Source organism: Sinocyclocheilus rhinocerous, unplaced genomic scaffold (genome assembly GCF_001515625.1).
Source record: "Sinocyclocheilus rhinocerous isolate Xijiao unplaced genomic scaffold, SAMN03320098_v1.1 scaffold65, whole genome shotgun sequence".
Lineage (NCBI taxonomy): Eukaryota > Metazoa > Chordata > Actinopteri > Cypriniformes > Cyprinidae > Sinocyclocheilus > Sinocyclocheilus rhinocerous.
Window position 1 is genome coordinate 527,085 of NW_015662000.1, and position 21,679 is coordinate 548,763.

Below are 21,679 nucleotides of genomic sequence, written 5' to 3' on the forward strand. Positions count from 1 at the left end.
TCAGATGACAATATCCGGTGAAAATGCTTATTTGAGTCATATATTCCAAGACGTAGGCTAGAATCTGTGAGTGCAAAGTACAATATCCACACCGGTGCGGTGACTGACTGCCATACATTCACCTCAAAACATTAGATTCATCTGCGCTGGAGCCGTGCCGCCGCACAACCCATGCAAGGAAGATAATTCCATACACACAGCTGCAATTGCAGGTTTTCAAACAGAGATGGCGACAAAGAGGCAAAACTTATGGACTGCAGCTTTAAATAATTTTTTTCAATATATTTAAAAATGTTTCAGCATGGACAAAAAATGCTACTCCTATAAGCGTTTTGAGAGGGGGAAAAACTAAATTAGTAGGCTGTACGTTGCATTTTATTATTACATTCAGAAATAATGTAGTCTAAAATAATGGTAAATAAAAGCAAAATAAGAAACGCAATTAGGCTATTTTAGTTCCGTTCTCTCCACAACAGATCCTCTAAAGTTGTATTTAGGCTAAATATAAGCGTCAAACCAAAACAAATTAATTTAAAAGCAAAACTGAAGCCTACCTCTCTCATTCTGCACGAATCCAGATGTTTCCATATTCGCGAAGTATCTGGATGCTAACCTATTATTTATTATGTAAACTATAGGCTTTGTTCTTCACTCTAGCATTATCGCCATAAAACATCATCCTTCACATATAGGCTATATCAGTAGTGAGGCGCTGGTCACACTGAACGGCACAGACTGTACTACAGACTTTTTAAATTGAGCAGTGTAACTTTTTATGTTTTTTTTAACTATTTTATTTTGATAATGAACCGGCAACGATGTCAAATTAGCAAAACTTTGTTGTATGTGCGTGTGAGGCACTGATGCGATCACTGCATTGTTTTCCCAACAGTTACTGTTGCCAACGCTGGTTTGTCATACAAATAGAAGCAAAACATCATTTAAAAACTGTAAAGCTTTTGCAAAATAAAGAAAACAGCTTTCTGCCGTCTGTTTTTTTTCCATGAACTTCGGAGTGCGTTACAATTATCCAAAACTCAGCACAATTTTTTTCTCTCGTTTTGTTAATCTGTTAATGGTTTAAGTGAAATATATTTTGTATATAGGCCTATATATTCCTTTTTATGTAGCCTATATAGTTTTATTCTGCTTTCTCCATTCACAGAAACGCTGCAGGTGCGTGATGTGACCTTGTGTGAATCTGTGTTCTACACTGGTTTCAAACAAAAAGCTGCATATTACCTGCCATTAATTTTCATTTAAATGTAGGCCTAATGCTTGGCGGTTCATGACATATCCTCGGATAAACTCTTAACGCCGATGCATTGCCATTGCCACTTACCTATGATGAGTTCACAGCTGAGAGCGGTCATTTCACTCGTTGGATGCATCAGCGTCACGTTTGCATATGGCCGTACTATGCCGTCTGACAAACTATATTTTATACAGATTTTATTTTGTTTTGGCAAGTATTTAATTATTTTGAAAAACGTTGGATTATGCAACAGACATGCAACGTCTCCATGCAATTAATTAATAAACCATCGGTATCGGCCCTTTTCATGCTATTTCCGATATGCTGATGGCTTTAAAATAATAAAAAATCAGCCGATACATCGGTGCATCCCTACTTTAAAGTTGTCCAAATGAAGTTCTTAGCAATGCATATTACTAAACAAAAATTAAGTTTTGATATTTACAGTAGAAAATGTACAAAATATCTTAATGGAACATGATCTTTACTTCATATCCTAATGATTTTTTGTCATAAAAGAAAAAGCATTTTAACCCATACATCTATTTTTGGCTATTGCTACAAATATACCCGTGCTACTTAAGACTGGTTTTGTGGTCCAGGGTCACATACAGTAGTATGTTTTTTAAGAAAAGTAAGTTTTCTGCTTACCCAGTGTAGCTTTTGTGGTCTAATGTGTTTGTTTGGCCCTGTAGTTTTGGCAGGAGCTCTTCTAGAGCAGGCCGAGCAGCTGTTGGACAGAGGCATTCACCCCATCAGGATCACCGATGGTTATGACCAGGCCGCAAAGATTGCCATTGAGCAGCTCGACGAAATTGGTGACAGTTTCCCAGTGGATCCCAACAACACAGAGCCTCTTATTCAGACAGCCATGACCACGCTAGGATCCAAAGTGTGAGTACGAAGTTTGTCTTAGAAGTTTTTTTTAAATTAACAGCTAATGAGAATATTCTAAGAAAAATCTTTTTTTTTTTCGGTTTGTAGAATCAACCGGTGCCACAGACAGATGGCAGAGATCGCTGTCAATGCCATCCTGACAGTGGCTGACATGGAGAGGAAGGATGTTGACTTCGAGCTTATCAAAGTTGAAGGAAAAGTCGGTGGCAAACTAGAGGATACTCAGCTCATCAAAGGTGTCATTGTGGACAAAGAGTTCAGTCACCCTCAGATGCCCAAGGTTTGTGTTTACTATTAATATTCATTTCTGGTTGCATATGCATGGCATGATTATCATATGTAAAGTCTTTGTTAATAAGCATGTTGTACATGCAGGTACTGAAAGACACAAAAATCGCCATCCTCACCTGCCCATTTGAGCCCCCCAAGCCCAAAACCAAGCATAAGCTTGACGTGACCTCAGTGGAGGACTACAAAGCTCTGCAGAAGTATGAGAAGGAGAAGTTTGAGGAAATGATTCGGCAGGTCTGTATGTTGTATGCTTCTGTTTGCATGCTTTCCTAAGGTAATTTTGGTATTGTTTTAATTTATTATTTTATTTAGTATGCATTATTAATTTAATGTTGTACATCAAGATGTAGTATTTATTTATGATTTGTATTTCAGAATATTTTTATAAAGTTATAAATTAGAAGGGAACATATTTAAAACAGGAAGCTTTAATAGAAGTTAGGATCAATTTTTGTGTGTATTTTAAGATCAAAACCAATGGTTTTCCTTCAAAAATGAAGCATACTAGCAATAATGACATTTTCTCATTTTGCATGACAGCCCCCTTCAGTAAAGTTATTTAAAGCTACGTTTTGAATATTGTGGAATAATCAGGCCAGTTTTAATCAGAATTAAATTGCATTAATTTGCATCTTGAGTTTGATTTTTATCATAAATATTTAACACTGATCATATAATTGAATGTAATTCTTTTTTGTATTTTTTCCTGTTAAAACGCTTCTTCTAAAGGTCAAGGAGAACGGGGCTAATCTTGCCATCTGCCAGTGGGGATTTGATGATGAAGCCAATCACTTACTTCTGCAGAATGAGCTTCCTGCGATCCGCTGGGTCGGTGGACCGGAGATTGAGGTTTGTAAAAACCATACTGCAAAACACTACTGATCAAAAGTTTTGGGTCAGAATTTTCTGCATCATTACTCCAGTCTTCATTGTCACATGATTCTTCAGAAATCATTCGAAAAATGCACATTTGGTGCTCAAGAAACATTTCTTGCGTTGCTGCATTTTGTAGAAAATGGTACTTTTTTGTCAGAATCCCTTGATTAATATAATGTTCAAAGAACAGCATTTATTTAAAATGGAAATCTCTTGTAACACTATAAATGTCTTTATTGTCACATTTGATCAATTTATTGCATCCTTTCTGAATCAAAGTATTAATTTCTTACAAAAAAAAGTACTGACTCCAGATTTTTTTTAATATCATTGTGTGTAGCACAGATGGGTTATTGGAAGTATGAACAAACTTGAGATTTTATGTTAACATTTCCAGCTCATCGCCATTGCTACCGGAGGACGTATCGTGCCCCGATTCTGCGAGCTGACTCCAGAGAAGTTGGGCACTGCTGGGCTGGTGAAGGAAATCTGCTTTGGGACCACTAAAGACAGAATGCTGGTTATTGAGGAATGCAAGAACTCCAGAGCTGTGACGATCTTCATCCGTGGCGGGAACAAAATGGTAAAGAGTTTTAAGAGCTAAATTGGGATGTTTTTCCCCTTCAAGATATTAAATCTGTTTTTGTATCGCTGTTACAACGTTTTTGTCATCTCCTTCGCCTATTCATCTGAATCATTTAGATTATTGAAGAGGCGAAGAGAGCTCTCCATGATGCTCTGTGCGTCATCCGTAACCTCGTGAGGGATAACCGCATTGTGTACGGTGGCGGTGCATCAGAGATCTCCTGTGCTCTTGCAGTCAACCAGGCAGCTGATAAGGTATACTATATTTAGAGTCATCTAATGCAAGAACTCCAGAGCTGTGACGATCTTCATCCGTGGCGGGAACAAAATGGTAAAGAGTTTTAAGAGCTAAATTGGGATGTTTTTCCCCTTCAAGATATTAAATCTGTTTTTGTATCGCTGTTACAACGTTTTTGTCATCTCCTTCGCCTATTCATCTGAATCATTTAGATTATTGAAGAGGCTAAGAGAGCTCTCCATGATGCTCTGTGCGTCATCCGTAACCTCGTGAGGGATAACCGCATTGTGTACGGTGGCGGTGCATCAGAGATCTCCTGTGCTCTTGCAGTCAACCAGGCAGCTGATAAGGTATACTATATTTAGAGTCATCTGTACTCCACACGCTCTCAGTCCTGAGGTGCAAGAGATGTTTGTTAGGTCTGTGTTTAAAATGCTCTGCTTCCATTCCAGTGCCCCTCTCTGGAACAGTATGCCATGAGAGCGTTCGCTGATGCTCTGGAGGTCATTCCTATGGCACTGGCCGAGAACAGTGGTTTGAACCCCATTCAAACAATGACAGAGGTCAGAGCCCGACAAGTCAAGGAAAACAACCCTGCACTTGGAATTGATTGCCTACATTTATCAACAAATGGTATGGACTTCTTTATTTTACTTTAGTGATATGAAATTGTAAACGGATGTAGGAATTTAAGAAAAACAGCAGGTAAAGAAATGTATTTTTAGTACTTGTGGAAAGTGGGGGGAAGAAGCAATTTAAAAAAAGTTTTATATACACTACAGTTCAAATGTTTAAGATTTTTTAATATTTTAGAAGTCTCTTGTGTGCAGCAAGACTGCATTTATTTGTTCAAAAATACCGTAAAAATTGTAACATTGTGAAATATTATTACAGTTTTCTATTTGAAATATATTTTCAAATGTAATTTATTTCTGTGATGACAGCTGAATTTTCTGCCGCCATTACTCCAGTCTTCAGGGTCACATGATCATTCAGAAATCATTCGAATTTGCTGATTTGGTGCTCAAGGAATATTTATTCTCATTATAAATGTTTAAAACAATTGTGCTGCTTACTATTTTTGTGGAAACCATAATACATTTTCTTTCCAAGATTTTTTGATGAACAAAGTTAACTATTTTTGTACCGATGTAAAATTCTTCAGTGTCACTGTTGATCAATTTTAATCAGTCTTTGTTGATAATTAGCATTTAATTTGACTTAAATCTTTGCAGACATGAAGCAACAGCATGTGATTGAGACCCTCATTGGAAAGAAACAGCAGATTTCTCTGGCCACTCAAGTAGTCAAGATGATTCTGAAGATTGATGACATCAGGGGCCCCGGCGAGCCTGAAGACTGAGCGTCGTGTAGCTGTGGTGAAATTAACGGTCTCAAGCACTTCTAAAGGAATGTGTCGAACCTTCGTACTGTTATTTATCATTTGATACAGTTCAATGTAGTACCGAAGTGATCATTAAACCTTTGTTTTCAGATTTGTTTCTGTTGGTTGTCACTTTCTTAATGTTGGAATCTCGAGTAGAGTTCATCCTTCAAAAATACATACACAGAACTGCAAAAGTGTGTTTGAAGTTAATGTCAACACAATGATTGATTTTTATCATCAGACTTCGCCATTAGAGAATGTTTAACCTTCACCTCAGTTGTTTGAACCCATTGCAGTTTACATGTACTTATTCAACCAGTTGATCATATCTGTCCTGGCCTCCTCTATATAAGGTTTATCATCTGGATTAATGTCTTCTCTCTTGCGATGGACAAACCCATGTGTCTGCTTTGGGAAGATTTTCACTTGGAAGTCAGCAGTGCACTTTTCCTTCAGTCTTGTCTCTAGTGTAGTCACCTTGGTTAAAAGTAAGAGAACAATAAACATTAACTGATTTATCTGTGCAAAGTTTATGGCCCTGATATGGGTTTATTCATGAATACATTTACCCCCATTTATTATTTCTTATCCTTTAGAACTGATATTCAAACAAAAGTATATTAGATTGAATGCTACATTGTATTTGTAATAGGATACTACAAATTCATTTGAAAGAAAACAGTGATCTGATTATATTTGAAATTGAGCTGTTTGGTTTGAAAGTAAAGCATTAGACGGGTGCAAATTAAATAAAGCATATCCATGTAATATAATCCTTACCGTGGCATTAATAAATCAATAGGATGTGGAAAGAACTATGATGGAATATATATGTGTATGGAATATATGGTGCTTTGACCTCAGCTTACCTGATCAAGTGGAATGACTGCATCGTTTTCCGCAAAGATAAAGAGGGTTGGGCTCTTGAGATCAAACCTGTCTTCCCGCTCTCTAACAATACCTGTGTAAAAGGAGTTTATTTTGACAATTTCTTGGATTGAAGAAAGCATCTTGCCACATATTTCCTGTGTCTTTGTTCAAGAAGACTCAACAAATGGATTACCATAGACAGAGACAGCAGCTTTGGTTTCCTGATACTGAAGAGCAATGTAGTGTGTCGCAACACCACCCCAGCAGAAGCCCACAACACCTATATGCTTCGCACCGCACTGTTCCTTCAGATACTTCAATACAACATCCACTTCCCTGGTTAAACGACAAGATTGTTTAGTCTTTACTTAAAAGGTATGGTCAAGTTCATCAGATAGGAACATTTCGTTTATTGAACTCGTACTTTTTGATGTCTGTTGGCTTTTTGTCCTCAAGCCACTGCTGAAATGTTGACCAGTCGTGAGATGGGCTCCACGGCTCTTTTCCAACAAAGAAATCTGGACATATAGCACTGCAAAAGAATCAAGTAAGAACAGGTATATCTGCAACCGTTTTCATATTTTTAAAAATAGAAATCAGATATTTACATGTATCCATTGGCTGAGAGCATATCAGCCATGTATCTGGTGTTTGGAAGCTGCCATCCATAAATGTCTTGAATTACAATAATGGCCTTCTCTGATGCTGGAGGCTTCACCACATAAGCTTTAATGTGCTCGATTTGAACTTTCTCTCCAAGACCTCCATATTCAATCTTGTCCCCGATATCACATGGACAGGGCTTTGCTTCATTTGCCATCTGTTCATAAAAAGGAAAGCATTGTGAACTCATTTTATTTAAAGGGGTCATATGATGCGATTTAAATTTTTCCTTTCTCTTTGAAGTGTTACAAGCTCTTGGTGCATAAAGAAGATCTGTAAAGTTGCAAAGACTAAAGTCTCAGATCCAAAGAGATATTCTTTATAAAAGTTAAGAGTCAACCACGCCCCCCTAAAACGGCTCGTTCTAACACGCCCCCACATATCTACATCACTATGTGGAAATATTAGCATAATGCCGCCCAAATGTGCACGCAAAGAAAGAAGGCGTGGTTTCAGGAACAGCAGTAGTGTTGATGCAGCCATGTCAGGGAGACTGTGTTTCAGTGCAAAAGCACTTTATTTGGCCTTCCGGAAGTAGATGCATTAAGATTACTTACAACAGAACAGCAATGCATTCTATGGACGCCCAATTTTCCCAAAACTGTATGCCTCTTCTTGAAAAATAAATAAAATTAAAAATAATAATAATAATAAAAGTTTGTGACAGTATGTGGGTTATTCCTTGTCACAACTGTAAACAGAAGCCAAAAATATTTAATATATAGTTGCAAACAATGAAGAACATACTTTAAAATCTGAAAGGCGATTGTGAGGGGGGGGTTATAAAGCCAGATTATTTTCATGTTAATGCAAATATTTTTTGTTAAATCTACAATTTTATAATGTCATTCAGTAGGTTACTTATTCAAAACATTTGTGACCATGTTTATTTGTGCTGTGATCATCTTTTATTAATAATAATACTTTTTATGAGACGGAATGATCTTAATAATAGCCTACATTATATTTGATATATAATATACACTTTAGATATTTTGTGCATCAAATATATAGCTGCATTGTTACATATGCAATGTTATTTCAGGCTGTATTTATTTCGTGAAATAATCTTTCAGATTCACAAACTGGAATTACCTAGCAAACCTTTTTTTTTCAGCAAACCAGAACTTTCTGTGAACGCTAGTTTTTTGGTTATAAAATAAAACACAAAGCACATAACGTTCTGTATAGGTTCTCTTGACTTTAGCTTGTTATAAAAACTCCCTGTTACGTTCTACAAAGGTTCGTTTTTGGTTACAAAACAGAGAACGTTTGTAGAATATTATTATGTGGTTCCCGAAAAATAACCGAAGCATGTGCTAACGTTATGGAAACGTTCTGCTGGGTGAACATGAAATCAAAACAGTCTGCACTTTCATTTATAGTCGACGACAACTATCTGTAAATTCACCAATAACTCTTTTTAGACTCTGCGAGTACAATTTCGGCTAAATTAGATTAAATGGGCTAAAATTGAGATCTGGCACTTGAATGCTCCACATTCTGCAGTCTTTCAAAAGAAATGTTATGTGAATGAATCACGTGATTCAAATAGCAAAAGCATTCGGTAGAAGTAGCGCGTACTAATCATAGGTACTAATGCTGCTACGGACAATCACGCACACCGCATTCTGCATTATAGTCGTTGATCGGTTTGTACTTTGCATTTACGGAAATGCACTTACCGCACCGCTGAAGCTCGGATTTATTTCGCTGTGAGGAAACGAAAAGGCTGAAATCTGACACAGACTGCAGATTTCAATGTTTGTCCCTTTTAGCAACGCCCACCATAAAATTGTCGTAACTCACTCGATGCCATTCATCATGAGTTAGCTAAATTATTTTAGTTGAAAGTATATGGATTTATAGTGTTATTGTAATATTTATCGTCCTATTAGAAATCTTAACATTCTCTGCTATAATAATTATTATTTTAAGTAAAAATGTTAAGATTAATCACAATTTTAAAAAAAATACATATAGTGTTTGCAGCTATATGTTTTATGTTAGCAGTTATATATGAAATGATATGAATTATACTATAGACATGCATGTATAGAATTATTTTAAGTAAAAATGTTAAGATTAATCACAATTAAAAAAAAATATACATATAGTGTTTGCAGCTATATGTTTTATGTTAGCAGTTATATATGAAATGATATGAATTATACTATAGACATGCATGTATAGGAAGAGCATGTTTTTAGATGCTGTGACTGCTTTTCCTAAGTTGTACGAAGTTAACGACTTTAAATCACTATTTTAATGGTCCTGATGTTTGACGAGTGAATTTCTGCATGCGTAATAAAATATGAATAAAACACGAAATAAACGTCTCTGTTGACGGTTTGCCACCAGAGGGCGTGCTGTAACTTATTTTGATTTGAGAAACAGCTCTGGGTACAGCTCCAGTACAAAACGTTGTTTTCTGTCATACAAACTAAAACTGCTGTTGAGAGAAACAAGTCAACACTAATTGCATTTTCTGACAAGGGTCAGCTATTTAACAAGGGTAGACAATTTTATAATAATTTGATTACAGTGTTGTTATTGTAAAGTTACTGAAGATTTTGTTGCTCAAAACAATGGTAAAATATATTTTTTTTATGTTACCGCTGTTGCTGTTTTACTAATTGGTTTATGTTTAATAATTGTTTGACCCTCTGCATTTTGCAGGTAAACATAGATTTGGATGATCGCTTTTTTTGTAGCCATATACAGTATGTGCCTAAACAGAAGCTGGCATTAAAATGACCAAACCTGAGAGATATTTCCTTGAGGGAAAAAAGATTATAAAAAGAATAATAAATAATCATTATTATCAGAGCAGTGTAACGTTAAAGGTTGCATGAAACGCATTCAAAAGGCACCGCTGGGATTCGAACCCGGGATCTCCTGTTTACTAAACAGGCGCTTTAACCAACTAAGCCACGGCGCCACGTGCGCATCAGGAACATTACAGCCCTTTTTACCTAAGCGGAAATCACTCGTTAGTTCGCTTCCGGCATTCATTCAATCATCGGCATTCTTTTATCTAACACACTATATCGCTAAGCACACCAGAATTCTAATGTCTGTAATAGCCAGAGGAGTTGACACATAATCTTTATCTTCGTGACGTGTAATATTCTGGCAAGATGTGAAAATCTGTTGTTAACTTCATGTTATGGTTGGTACCGTTAAGTCTTCCTTTTATCTTCTAATTAACATTACCAACATACGCGTTTATTTCTAATCTACACTTGTTCAGTTGCTTGATTGCACAATATCACATTTTTTAACTAAAACCACTGATAAGATGAATGCTAACGTTACAGTCACGAAAACAGAGACACTCCATGACAAACAAGACAGCAGAGCGTGAACCCATTGGATCACATATCACAGTGAAGTCCACTGTAACAAACTGGGGAAAATGACACAACCCAGATAGTAAGCAACTAAAACAATAAGTGTCCAAAACAGCATCTAACACTGACACAGCTGTGCATCTCTTTGGCTGAAATTGAGCTATGCAGACATTTTGTTTGAGGTTTTACAGAAGCCCTATGACAAAACACTAAAGAATTGTTTTGTGGTCCAAGACTAAAGGTCAGCCTTCTGGGACTAAAAATATGATACCTGGTAAAGTACAAGTCAAATTCAGTGCAGAAACGAGGTTTAAAAAAAAAAAGAGAGAGAGAAAAAATATATAAATTTGTTTACTAGAAAAGTCCAAGACGTCAAAATTCAGTTCCATTGAAACTGGGGTGGAAAAAGTTCCCATTAAGTTGTGAAGATATTTAGATGATTTGTAGGAAAACTTGTTTCTTTCCACCTCAGTTTAAAACATTTAAAAAAAATAATAATTTATTGTAAGATATAAAGTCACACTTCCAAGACAACAAGCTGCAGTAGAGATATGAAATTACATTGTGAGATTTAAAGTCATAATTGGGAGATCAGATTGCAATTATGAGGAAATAATTAATTGCCATTAATTACCTTTTATTACTCAGAGGCAGAAGTGGATTTCATAGTATCGCAATGATGAATAGGCCAAAAAAAAACTCACAAGGACATTATAAAAGCAACTCGTATTTACAAAATATATCTGGAAAGATGAATATTTAGGATTAAATGTAAAGTGTGGAATTGTGTTTCTTATTGGAAGAAAGAAAATTTCACATGAGGCTTAAATCTGCAAAGTTGATGTGGTTATAATTCATTTCAAAAGACGACTTCAAAAGTACCAAACGACATTAGGCCCCATGACCAAAAACACCCACACGGCACCTTTCCACACTTTTTTTCTTTTTTACACATTTGGCAGACAATTTTATCTAACGTGACTTATGTTGCATTAAATGTATACATTTTGATCAGCTCATGCATTCCCTGGGAGTAAAACTCACAACCTTGGCATTGCTATCAGCATGCTTTTACTCTGAGCTACAGGAATGCATTTTCCCCAATATAGCACCATGTTGCTCTTCTGTCAGACATGGCGACACAAGCTGGAGAACAGGCTTGGAGTCACAGCACCCGTCCCGTCCTGCTGGTGGATCCTCTTACAGGGATAAACCCACAGGATAAGATGCTGATATCTAAAGAAGACAGAGGCTCAAATACACACTAAACCCAAAAACAGCAGCACAGCAGGTGCTTGTATTCAATTAGAAAACCCAGAGAGCTGGACAGTATGAACATTTATTTCTGGAAATTAATTACAAAGTCTTTAAATACCAGTGAACCAGCAGATTCTGGTAAACAAGTTCGCAAATCTGTTTATATTCCTCTCAAGAACGATACAGGGCTATGGATGATTATTATTATTATAGTGGAATAATTGTTTGTTATTCTGCTAAAAGATAACAAGACAAGGTTCAAATCTACCGCTGTGTCCGATTATTACATCTTGAGCCTTACAGACCACAGTTTGGCATCTATATGTGCATGAATTTTGGATGAGAAATGTCACATGAAAGAGACAAAAGCTCAAAGTTAGTGTTTGAGGAAGTACGAACCAACCAGGAACCAACCAGAACACATAGCATCACATGTGAAGTCCATAACAGGAAATGACATAGTGCCAAAAACCTTCAAGATCATCTTAAAGGGATAGTTCACCCAAAAACGAAGATTCAGACACACCGCGTCATTCCAAATGCAGAACAGAAAAGACGATGTGTTTATCCATACACTGAAAGTCAATGGGGTCCAAAACAACTTTTGTTTGGACCCTATTGACTATCATTGCACAGACAAACAAAAACATACATTTTTAAAATATCTTCACTCAAACTGGCTTGGAACGAAATAAGCGTGAGAAATTGATGAATAATGGGTGTACTATCCCTTTAACCACAACTGATTTTAATACATAGTGGATGCCTAAACTTACAGAACTGCGGTTAGTGTTTCATTAGACATTAAACACAAGATGCATATGTGCTTTAGCCCTTTGCTGGTGAAACAAAATGAGTGTGAGACACACACCCACACACACACACACACGTCTGGTCAGCTATCCTTGTGGGGACTCTCCATAGGCGTAATGGTTTTTATACTGTACAGACCGTATTTTCTATTGCCCTACACCAACCCTACCCCTAAACCTACCCCTCACAGGAAACTTTCTGCATTTTTAGATTTTCAAAAAACTTCATTCTGTGTGATTTATTAGCTTGTTTACCCGTGGGGACCTCAATTTAGGTCCCCACCGTGACACGAGTCCCCACGAGTCTGTGTGTATTCAGGTTTAAGTCCCCACCAGAATAGAAAAACAGGTACACACACACACACACACACAGAGAAAGCAGTTCATTACATTACACAGATTGGATCAAGGCAAGGCTTTGCCATTTTAATAAATAAATTGAAAATAAGCATAAGCACAACTAATAAAGGTTGGAGAAGTGGGAACTACGCGTCCCCTAATCTCTGCCATCCCCTTTTCTCTCTTTGCAGTCAGCAGTGGAGGACTGGTGTTATTGTAGAGCAGTAATATACGCCCTTATACGAGTGCAATGCTTGTCAACATCATCGTCAAGATTACAATCATTACAGTCATTATCCACTACAACATCACTAGTATCAGCACAAATGCATTCTTAGATTAGTAAATGTCAAAGAAAAAAGGGACAGGGAAGTTTGTAACTTTTTTCATGAGTTCCTCTACTTCATTTAGTCTCCATTTCGTTTTCCAACCGCTCCTAGACACAGCAGACTACTTGTTGTGGAAATACGCACGCATAAAACATGACTTCCTGTGAAGAGAATGAAGGGATATAGAATAACGTCACATATAGAAGACAATGTGGCGAAACATGAAGAGTATTATGTGCTCTACAGGATGATTACAGTGCAATGAGTCAGACGTATGAGCAAAAAGGTTGTCTGTATTCGTTTTTACGGACCAAATAACAAACCTTCCTTCTACAATGAAAGCCTAAAAAGGAGTTTTCTTCTTAAATAAGCACTGGCCTACAGTTTAAAAGCTTCAACAGTATTAGTATTACTTGTCACACCTGTAAACGTTTGTCTCCTAAACTGTCCAGAAGTTACAAAGACTCAGCTGCAGCGTCTCACGTGTTCCAGAACGTATTCTGGGAAGTGCAAACTACACACTTGCAGTCCATCCAGTTTGCAAGGCATCCTGGGATACTCGTCCTCTTTCCATTTGTTCTCCTCTGGGTCAAATGAGAGGATAGAGTCGCTGTAATGACCGTTGTAGCAAAGTCCTCCAAGCACCATGATCTGTTCGTCCAACACTGCCACTCCGTGTCCGCTGCGTCCTATAGGCATAGAGGCCAAAATAGTCCACTCGTCGGTCTCTGGGTCGTACACTTCCGTCGAAGGGCAGCCCTGGGACTCGAAAGAGGCACGCAGTATCACACACACCCCGCCGAACACGTACAGCTTCCCATTGTGGGAGATCATCTTATGGAAGCAACGAGCGTAGTTCATTTTTGACTTGTTCTCCCAGCAGTTGGTGAGGATAGGCGTTCGCCGCATACGGTGTTCGGACGTTCCCTCCCGTCCCGGGTCAAAAACGCATACTTGTTTTGAGGTGGAAGAGGAGGTGATGCCGCCAGTGATATACAACTTCCCATTGAGCACGGTTCCTTCGTGGCCGTACTTGTTTACAGGGTACGGGTCTACAAACTCCCACTTGTCCTCAACAATGTCATAACGCTCCGTAGAATAGAACGTCTCATCGCGAGTGCGGCCGGCGACGGCGTAAATATACTTCCCGATGACGCCGACTGCAAACTCTGATCTGGGAACGGACATGTCGGCCATGCGTAGCCAGGAGTTCTGTCTGGGATCGTAGCGGTAGACCTTAGAAGAAGCGTGGAATTCTCCATCTGGGCCTAGTTCTTCACCACCCAACAGGAAAGTGAAGTTGTTGACGATGGCCAGGCAATCGGGCCGGAGCGGCACCTGAGGGCCTTCAAGTTCCCACCACACTTTGGGCCGGTGCAGGAGGAGGATCTTGCTGTTGACCATGCTGTGGCCAATCATTCCACGGAATACAGCAGTCTGGGGTCTCACGGATCTGATGCGGTTGGACTTGGTTTCCGCCAGCGGTTGTTCGTTCACTTGATGGAAGTAGCTGAGTGCCTGGTCTACTTCTAGTCTCAGTTGGCGGGAATAACGGTAGAACTCTGATGTCTTCACCTGTGCAAGCATAAGAAACAGATAAAGGTCAATGACATGACAATTTATAAATACACTACCGTTCAAATATTTGGGGTTGGTAAGACGTTTTTTGAAAGATGTCTCTTATGTTCGTCAATGCTGCATTTAATTGATCAAAAATGCGGTGAAAACAGTAATATTGTGACAGTATTACAATTTAAAATAACTGTTTTCTATTTTAATATATTTTAAAATTTAATTTATTCCTGTGATGGCAAAGCGGAATTTTCAGCAGCCATTATTTCAGTGAGCATGATCCTTCAGAAATCATTCACATATGTTGATTTGGTGCTCAGGAAACATTCAAAATGCTTATTACAGGTGCATCTCAATAAATTAGAATGTCGTGGAAAAGTTCATTTATTTCAGTAATTCAACTCAAATTGTGAAACTCGTGTATTAAATAAATTCAATAAACTTCTGTTTGCCAAACAAAAATTAATGCAGAAAAAAATTAATTATATCATAGAGAGGACCCCGGCAGATCATGACTGGGTCATATAATTTGTTTCTTAAAGGGATAGTTCACCTGAAAATGAAAATTCTGTCATTAATTTCTCACCCTTATGTCATTCCAAACCCCTAAGACCTTTGTTCGTCTTTGGAACACAAATAAAGTTATTTTTGATGAAATCCGAGAGCTTTCTGACCCTGCATAGACAGCAAAGGAACTACCACGTTCAAGGCCCCTAAAGGTAGTAAAGTACATTGTTAAAATAGTCCAGAAGAACTAGAAGAATAGTTTTTACTTTAGTGGTTAGACTACTATTTTTCTTGAAAATAGTATAAATGTTTTCAGAAAACCACATGTAATCAACACAAATGCAAAGACTTGGCAAACATTTAAAACCAGATTTTTTAATGATTTCTCTTTTTCTGTTGTGTACTCTCTTATCTGTCAATGACACATAAGGAACAAGGAAGCACTTTTACCTTCTCAAAGACATTGGCAGGGGTCATGAGGCAAAAGCGCAGGTTCTGCACGACCGCATCCGTATGTCTCCAGCGCCGCCGGTCATGTCTCAGCCAGGCCTGCACCGCCTCGTACAGCTCAATTTCCGGAAATCGACTCAGCTGGTCACTATCCAGATATGCCATCAACTTCTCTAAACTCAGATAAGATAGGAAGTCCGGTCGTGCCATCAAGGGCACAAAGTTCTCCAGCAGAAACGCGTCAAGCTGCTCCTGCACGCCTTCCACGCCAACACTAAAGTCTTCCAGCAAGCGCATGACCTCAGCACAGTTCTCCAAGCAGATCTTGGCCAGCAGGAAGGAGCAGCAGAACTCTACAGCCTCGGTGAGTTGCACGTACATGGCAGCCTGCAGGATCTCCTGCACTGTGAGCATGCTCAACTCCAAAGAACCGTAGTACATGAAGCGAAGAACGTGACCAAACCCGGCTGCCGTCAACCCCTTCATGTGAATCTTATCCTGGTCACGTTCCCGCATATCGGCCGTGAACATGACCCGGAAATAGTCGCTTTGCGTTGCTAACAGAGCCTTGTGCGCCTGGAAGTGGTGCTCCTCGATGAGCAGAGTGACATCGAGCAGCAGTCGCTCCTCATACAAGGCTCTGAAGCCCGACGACACGCTGCCGTCATGCCCTTGGGAAAGGTACACCTCCACATCCCCCGCCATTAGGCACCTGCAGAGACACAAATGCTCTTATAAATGACGTGTCAAGACGAGTCGATATGTTCCAATTCAGCTGGTCATCTCTGCAAGGTTGGAAAGACAATAACTGTGATGGAGAGACAGACATTTTACAGCTTTCTCTCAGGTATCTGATAGAAATAAGACTTATTTGTCTCATCTCGGTGTTTGAAATCAAACAACAGGATGGTAAAAGCCTCTTAAAAGGACAGTTCACCCAAAAATGAAAACTTATTTTGAAACACAAAAGAAGCTATTTTGAAAAATTTTTCCACAAAATGAAAATTAGTGGGTTCCACATTAATGTTATTTGATAGACAAAAACTAGTAAGTCATAAAATGAAAATGAGTCAAATACAATTTAAAAGTTTAGGTTCAGTTAGATTTTTTTAATTAATATTTTTATTCTGCATAGATGCATTAAATTGATCAAAAGTGTAATTTATACATTTTACAAAAGATTTTTATTTCAAACAAATGCTATTCTTTTGACATTTCTATTTATCATAAAATCCTAAAAAAAAAATGGATCTCTGTTTCCACAAAAATATAAAGCAGCACAACTGTTTATAACATTGATAATAATAAGAAATGCTTCTTGGGCACCAAATCAGCAAATTAGAATGATTTCTGAAGGATCATGTGACACTAAAAACCACAATAATGGCTGCTGATAATTCAGCTTTGCAATTACAGGAATAAAATACATTTTAAAATATATATTATTTTAAATTTAAATTGTAATAAAAAAAATGTAATTGTAATATTTCACAATATTACTGTTTTTACTGTAATTTAGATCACATAAGCTTTGGTGAGCATAAGAGATTTCTTTCAAACACACACAAAAAAAAATAATCATACCGACCCCAAACTGTAGCATAAATGATGAGGAGATTTTCATTTTGGGGTGAACAATTGCTTTAAAACAAGATACAATTAAGCATAATTACATGATCATTGAACTAAACAGCATCTCCTCAAGTTCTTTATCAACCAAATCGTGTGAACTATTTGTATTTTAGTGAATAATAGTTGGTGAAAAACATGCCAGATTTAATAAAGCCTCTGGAAGGACTTCAAGAACTTTCACACCTCAGCACTTCAGTTTCTGCTGCTGAAAGCCAAACTCTATCTCAAAGCTCCCCCACACACACTCCCCCTCTACTGCACACATACACACCCAGCACACTCACCTCTGATTGGCCACGGGCATGTCACAGGGGGGTGTCCGAGCCAATCAGAGGACAGTACCTCTTGTGTCCGTAGGAAATTAAATTCTGAAGATATTCACCTAAATGACAAATCGAACAAGCCCCAATCATTAAAATAACGTGAAAATTACCAACAGACTAAAATACTAAAGATGCACCAACATTTCAATGTCCCACTGTGTGCAAACAGGAAACAACTACTTATAATGGAGGCAGAATTTGACAGACTATTTTGACAAAAATATATCCCGGCTTGCATATTGAAACTACACCATATTTGTGCACCGAGGCTGTAATTTTTTCATATAAAATTGAGATGAAATAGCAGGTTATGTGGCTTGTAGAAAAGTAGAGGGTGATGATTTTCTGATATTACCTTTTAGAGGCCTCCTGGCCAACTGTCGGCTTCACTGCGCTGAAGGGACGTTCACATTTCCTCTGCTTATATTTGCCCTGCTCTAAAAAGAGATGACATCCACACGCTGATAAATAGATGGGTATTCTTTCATTTCTGTGTTATTATTATGTAATTTCCCCATTGTTAACACACACTTGAAAATGTTCTGCTAAAGAGTTAAAAAAGAACATATCAAATGTTACTCATTCAGAAAACACAGAGCAACATCTGATATGGTGTATAAAAAATGTTTGGGCTTTTTTTAGTGCAAGTCTGAACAAGTGCATATATATGAGGAATACTTTGTTGTACAAAAGTTTTGAGATTGTCACATATATTAATTTTCACAAAGTCTGCTGCTACAGTGTTTTTAGATCTTTTTGTCAGATGTTACTATGGTATACTGAAGTATAATTACAAGAATTTCATAAGTGTCAAAGGCTTTTATTGACAATTATAATAAGTTTATGCAAAGACTCAGTATTTGCAGTGTTGGCCTTTCTTTTTCAAGACCTCTGCAATTCGCCCTGGCATGCTGTCAATCAACTTCTGAGCCACATCCTGACTGATGGCAGCCCATTCTTGCATAATCAATGCTTGGAGTTTGTCAGAATTTGTGGGTTTTTATTTGTCCACCCTCCTCTTGAGGATTGACCACAAGATCTCAATGGGATTAAAGTCTGGGGAGTTTCCTGGCCATGGACCCAAAATTTTGATGTTTTGTTCCCCGAGCCACTTTTGCCTTATGGCAAGGTGCTCCAGCATGCTGGAAAAGGCATTGTTCATCACCAAACTGTTCTTGGACGGTTGGGAGAAGTTGCTCTCGGTGGATGTTTTTGTACCATTCTTTATTCATGGCTGTGTTCTTAGGCAAAATTGTGACTGAGCCCACTCCCTTGGCTGAGAAGCAATGAATGGTCTCAGGATGCTTTACTGTTGGCATGACACAGGACTGATGGTAGCGCTCACCTTTTCTTCTCCGGACAAGCTTTATTCCGGATGCCCCAAACAATCAGAAAGGGGAATCATCAAAGAAAATTACTTTACCCCAGCCTTCAGCAATCCAATCCCTGTACCTTTTGGAGAATATCAGTCTGTCCCTGATGTTTTTCCTGGAGAGAAGTGGGTTCTTTGCTGCCCTTCTTGACACCAGGCCATCCTCCAAAAGTCTTGGCCTCACAGTGCGTGCAGATGCACTCACACCTGCCTGCTGCCATTCCTGAGCAAGCTCTGCACTGCTGGTGCCCTGATCCCACAGCTGAATCTACTTTAGGAGACGGTCCTGGCACTTACTGGACTTTCTTAGGTGCCCTGAAGCCTTCTTCACAGCAATTGAACATCTCTCCTTGAAGTTCATGATGATCCGGTAAATGATTGATTTAGGTAAGCATTATCCTGGCCTGTGAATCCCTTTTTGTGCAAAGCAATGATAACTGCACATGTTTCCTTGCAGGTAACGATAGTTAACAGAGGAAGAACAATGATTTCAAGCACCACCCTCCTTTTAAAGCTTCCAGTCTGTTATTCTAACTCAATCAGCCTGACAAAGTGATCTCTAGCCTTGTCCTCGTCAACACTCTCACCTGTGTTAATCAGAGAATCACTGACATGATGTCAGCTGGTCCTTTTGTGGCAGGGCTGTAATACAGTGGAAATGTTTTGGGGATTAAGTTAATTTTCATGGCAAAGAGGGACTTTGCAATTAATTGCAATTCATCTGATCACTCTTCATAACATTCTGGAGTATATGCAAATTGCCATCATAAAAACTGAGGCAGCAGACTTTGTGAAAATTAATATTTGTGTCATTCTCAAAACTTTAGGCCACGGCTGTACATAAGACAGTATAAGAGCTACATTCACAAACATTAGACAGATCAGACAAAAGAAAACAAATAGACTATTCAAATCAAACTGCATCCATTTGACCACAAAACCTGGATTTTCCCAGAAATATTTCCTGTCATAGGCTATTTCATTTCGTTTTACAAATAAAGTATGATTATAAACTCACTACCGTTCAAAAACATGAAATCAGTACAGTTTTATTTAAAAGAAATTAATACTTTTATTGAAAAAAGGAAACAAACATATTGATCAAAAGTGACAGTAAAAATATGTGTTACAAAATATGTAGGCCTATATTTCAAATAAATGGTGTTGTTTTTTTTTTACTTTCTATTCATCAAATAATCCTGAAGAAATATGTATCATGGCTTCTTCCACAAGCATATATTAATCAGCACAATGGTTTTCAATATTGATAATAAGAATTGTTCTTGAGCGAATCAGCATATTAAAATGATATCTGAAGGGTCATGTTACACTGAAGACTGGGGTAATGATGCTGAAAATTCAGCTTTGTATCAAAAGAATAAATTACATTTTAAATATATTAAAACAGAAAACACTTATTTTATATTCACAATAATACAGTTTTACTGTATTTTTGATCAAATGAATGCAGCTTTGTATTGACCGACACTGTGGTAAACTTCTCTGTGGTGACTAATAAGTTGTTCATAGAAATGTTTGTCCTCCAATTAAATAATAAACGTTTAACCGTGACCATAATAACTCTATGACAATGTGTCTGCTTTAGCGGTGTTCAACCTTACATTAGACTCAACTTGGGTTTAAATCCTCTAAACTTCTATGACCTCATGTTCAGACCCTCAGTAAACAAGACACAAAAACAACGTTTGACTGATTCCAAGAAAAGCCCGTATTATGGGCTTCTTAATGACATGTTTTGATTTCGCAGTTGTTGCTATTGTTTAGTTTCTAAAATCTTTAATAACTATCTGCAAGCAACTGGACATAAACACTGGCGGTGGCTTGAACCCTAATGAGAAGTCTATCTAGACAGCATTTATAGTCACTTAATCCTAACCAATACCTAAAGCGAATATGACGCCTAAACATGCTGTCTACCTAGGGAGCTCAATATGAGAGACACAGTCAATAATTACCGCTGACACGTCCCAACGAATGTCAGCCCACTACATATGTAACAATTGTGCTGTTTCGGCTACAATAAGTTAAAATGAGTGCGTTATTAAGCAGAACAACGCTGTGTGGGAAATGAAACGATTCGAGTAGGGTTTTACCTCGGCGATGCGACTCCACGCAACCCCGCTTCGACCAGGGAGCCCGAGGTCCTTCGGACATGGAGTGCTGGTGTTAGACAACGACCAGAGAAATTAAATATGACATCTCATTATCGACGGAGATATGTTGCCCATTGGCGTCTTTAGGTGAGAATAAACCAGTGTTATTTGAACTGAATCGCTAAATGTTGTTTGTCTGTAGCCTCCACAGCGATCGTAGACGCCATATTATTGTCTGCACTGACGTCATTTCCCGAATATTTGTCGGTCGGACGGAAATGTTGGAGTTTGTGTGTCAATATTCTCTGCCTACTGTACATGTACAAAATGTTTTAGTTCACTGTCACAGATGTGAAAATTACTTAGAGCACATAAGTCGTGGTATATGTTATGATTTAACTTTTACTTTCCTTATGAATCCTTATAAACATAGAAACCTCCTGTTTCATATTATATTATATTATATTTATTATATATCGTCTCTCTCAGGGACATGCAAAGAATATTTTTCTACTTTTTCTACAGCTAACCTAGACATATTAATAGCTTATTCTGTT

At 37.9% G+C, this 21,679-nt stretch overlaps 3 protein-coding genes and 1 non-coding gene across 5 annotated transcripts in view; 1 reads left to right on the forward strand and 3 right to left on the reverse strand.

Annotated features, from left to right (window-relative positions):
* Positions 1 to 5,635, forward strand: part of LOC107727225 (T-complex protein 1 subunit epsilon) — an 8,346-nt gene extending 2,711 nt beyond the window's left edge. The window contains exons 3-10 of the mRNA XM_016537021.1: positions 1,951 to 2,149; positions 2,240 to 2,432; positions 2,528 to 2,677; positions 3,173 to 3,292; positions 3,717 to 3,902; positions 4,022 to 4,159; positions 4,595 to 4,775; positions 5,378 to 5,635. Coding sequence (XP_016392507.1) covers positions 1,951 to 2,149; positions 2,240 to 2,432; positions 2,528 to 2,677; positions 3,173 to 3,292; positions 3,717 to 3,902; positions 4,022 to 4,159; positions 4,595 to 4,775; positions 5,378 to 5,505 — 1,295 coding nt within the window. The 3' untranslated portion in view covers positions 5,506 to 5,635. The remainder of the gene's footprint in view (positions 1 to 1,950; positions 2,150 to 2,239; positions 2,433 to 2,527; positions 2,678 to 3,172; positions 3,293 to 3,716; positions 3,903 to 4,021; positions 4,160 to 4,594; positions 4,776 to 5,377) is intronic.
* Positions 5,636 to 5,725: 90 nt separating this feature from the next.
* Positions 5,726 to 8,832, reverse strand: LOC107727226 (carboxymethylenebutenolidase homolog). Its single transcript, XM_016537022.1, has 6 exons — positions 8,748 to 8,832; positions 7,008 to 7,219; positions 6,824 to 6,931; positions 6,593 to 6,735; positions 6,399 to 6,490; positions 5,726 to 6,006 (listed from the first exon to the last, which is right to left on the reverse strand). Exons 2-6 carry the CDS (start codon positions 7,217 to 7,219, stop codon positions 5,827 to 5,829), a joined length of 735 nt encoding a protein of 244 aa, XP_016392508.1. The 5' UTR covers positions 8,748 to 8,832; the 3' UTR covers positions 5,726 to 5,826.
* Positions 8,833 to 9,929: 1,097 nt separating this feature from the next.
* On the reverse strand, positions 9,930 to 10,003 carry trnat-agu (transfer RNA threonine (anticodon AGU)). The gene has a single exon. It is a non-coding gene; the product is annotated as a tRNA-Thr (tRNA).
* A 2,838-nt stretch (positions 10,004 to 12,841) lies between these two features.
* LOC107727232 (kelch-like protein 15) lies at positions 12,842 to 21,380 on the reverse strand. 2 transcript variants are annotated; one of them, XM_016537030.1, is made up of 4 exons: positions 21,123 to 21,380; positions 17,992 to 18,073; positions 15,682 to 16,393; positions 12,842 to 14,727 (listed from the first exon to the last, which is right to left on the reverse strand). In XM_016537030.1, exons 1-4 carry the CDS (start codon positions 21,181 to 21,183, stop codon positions 13,618 to 13,620), a joined length of 1,965 nt encoding a protein of 654 aa, XP_016392516.1. In that variant the 5' UTR covers positions 21,184 to 21,380; the 3' UTR covers positions 12,842 to 13,617. The 2 variants fall into 2 exon arrangements, with proteins under 2 accessions (XP_016392516.1, XP_016392517.1); XM_016537031.1 differs by lacking the exon at positions 21,123 to 21,380 and adding an exon at positions 17,598 to 17,695 and having other exon boundaries at positions 17,992 to 18,069.
* Positions 21,381 to 21,679: the final 299 nt, after the last annotated feature.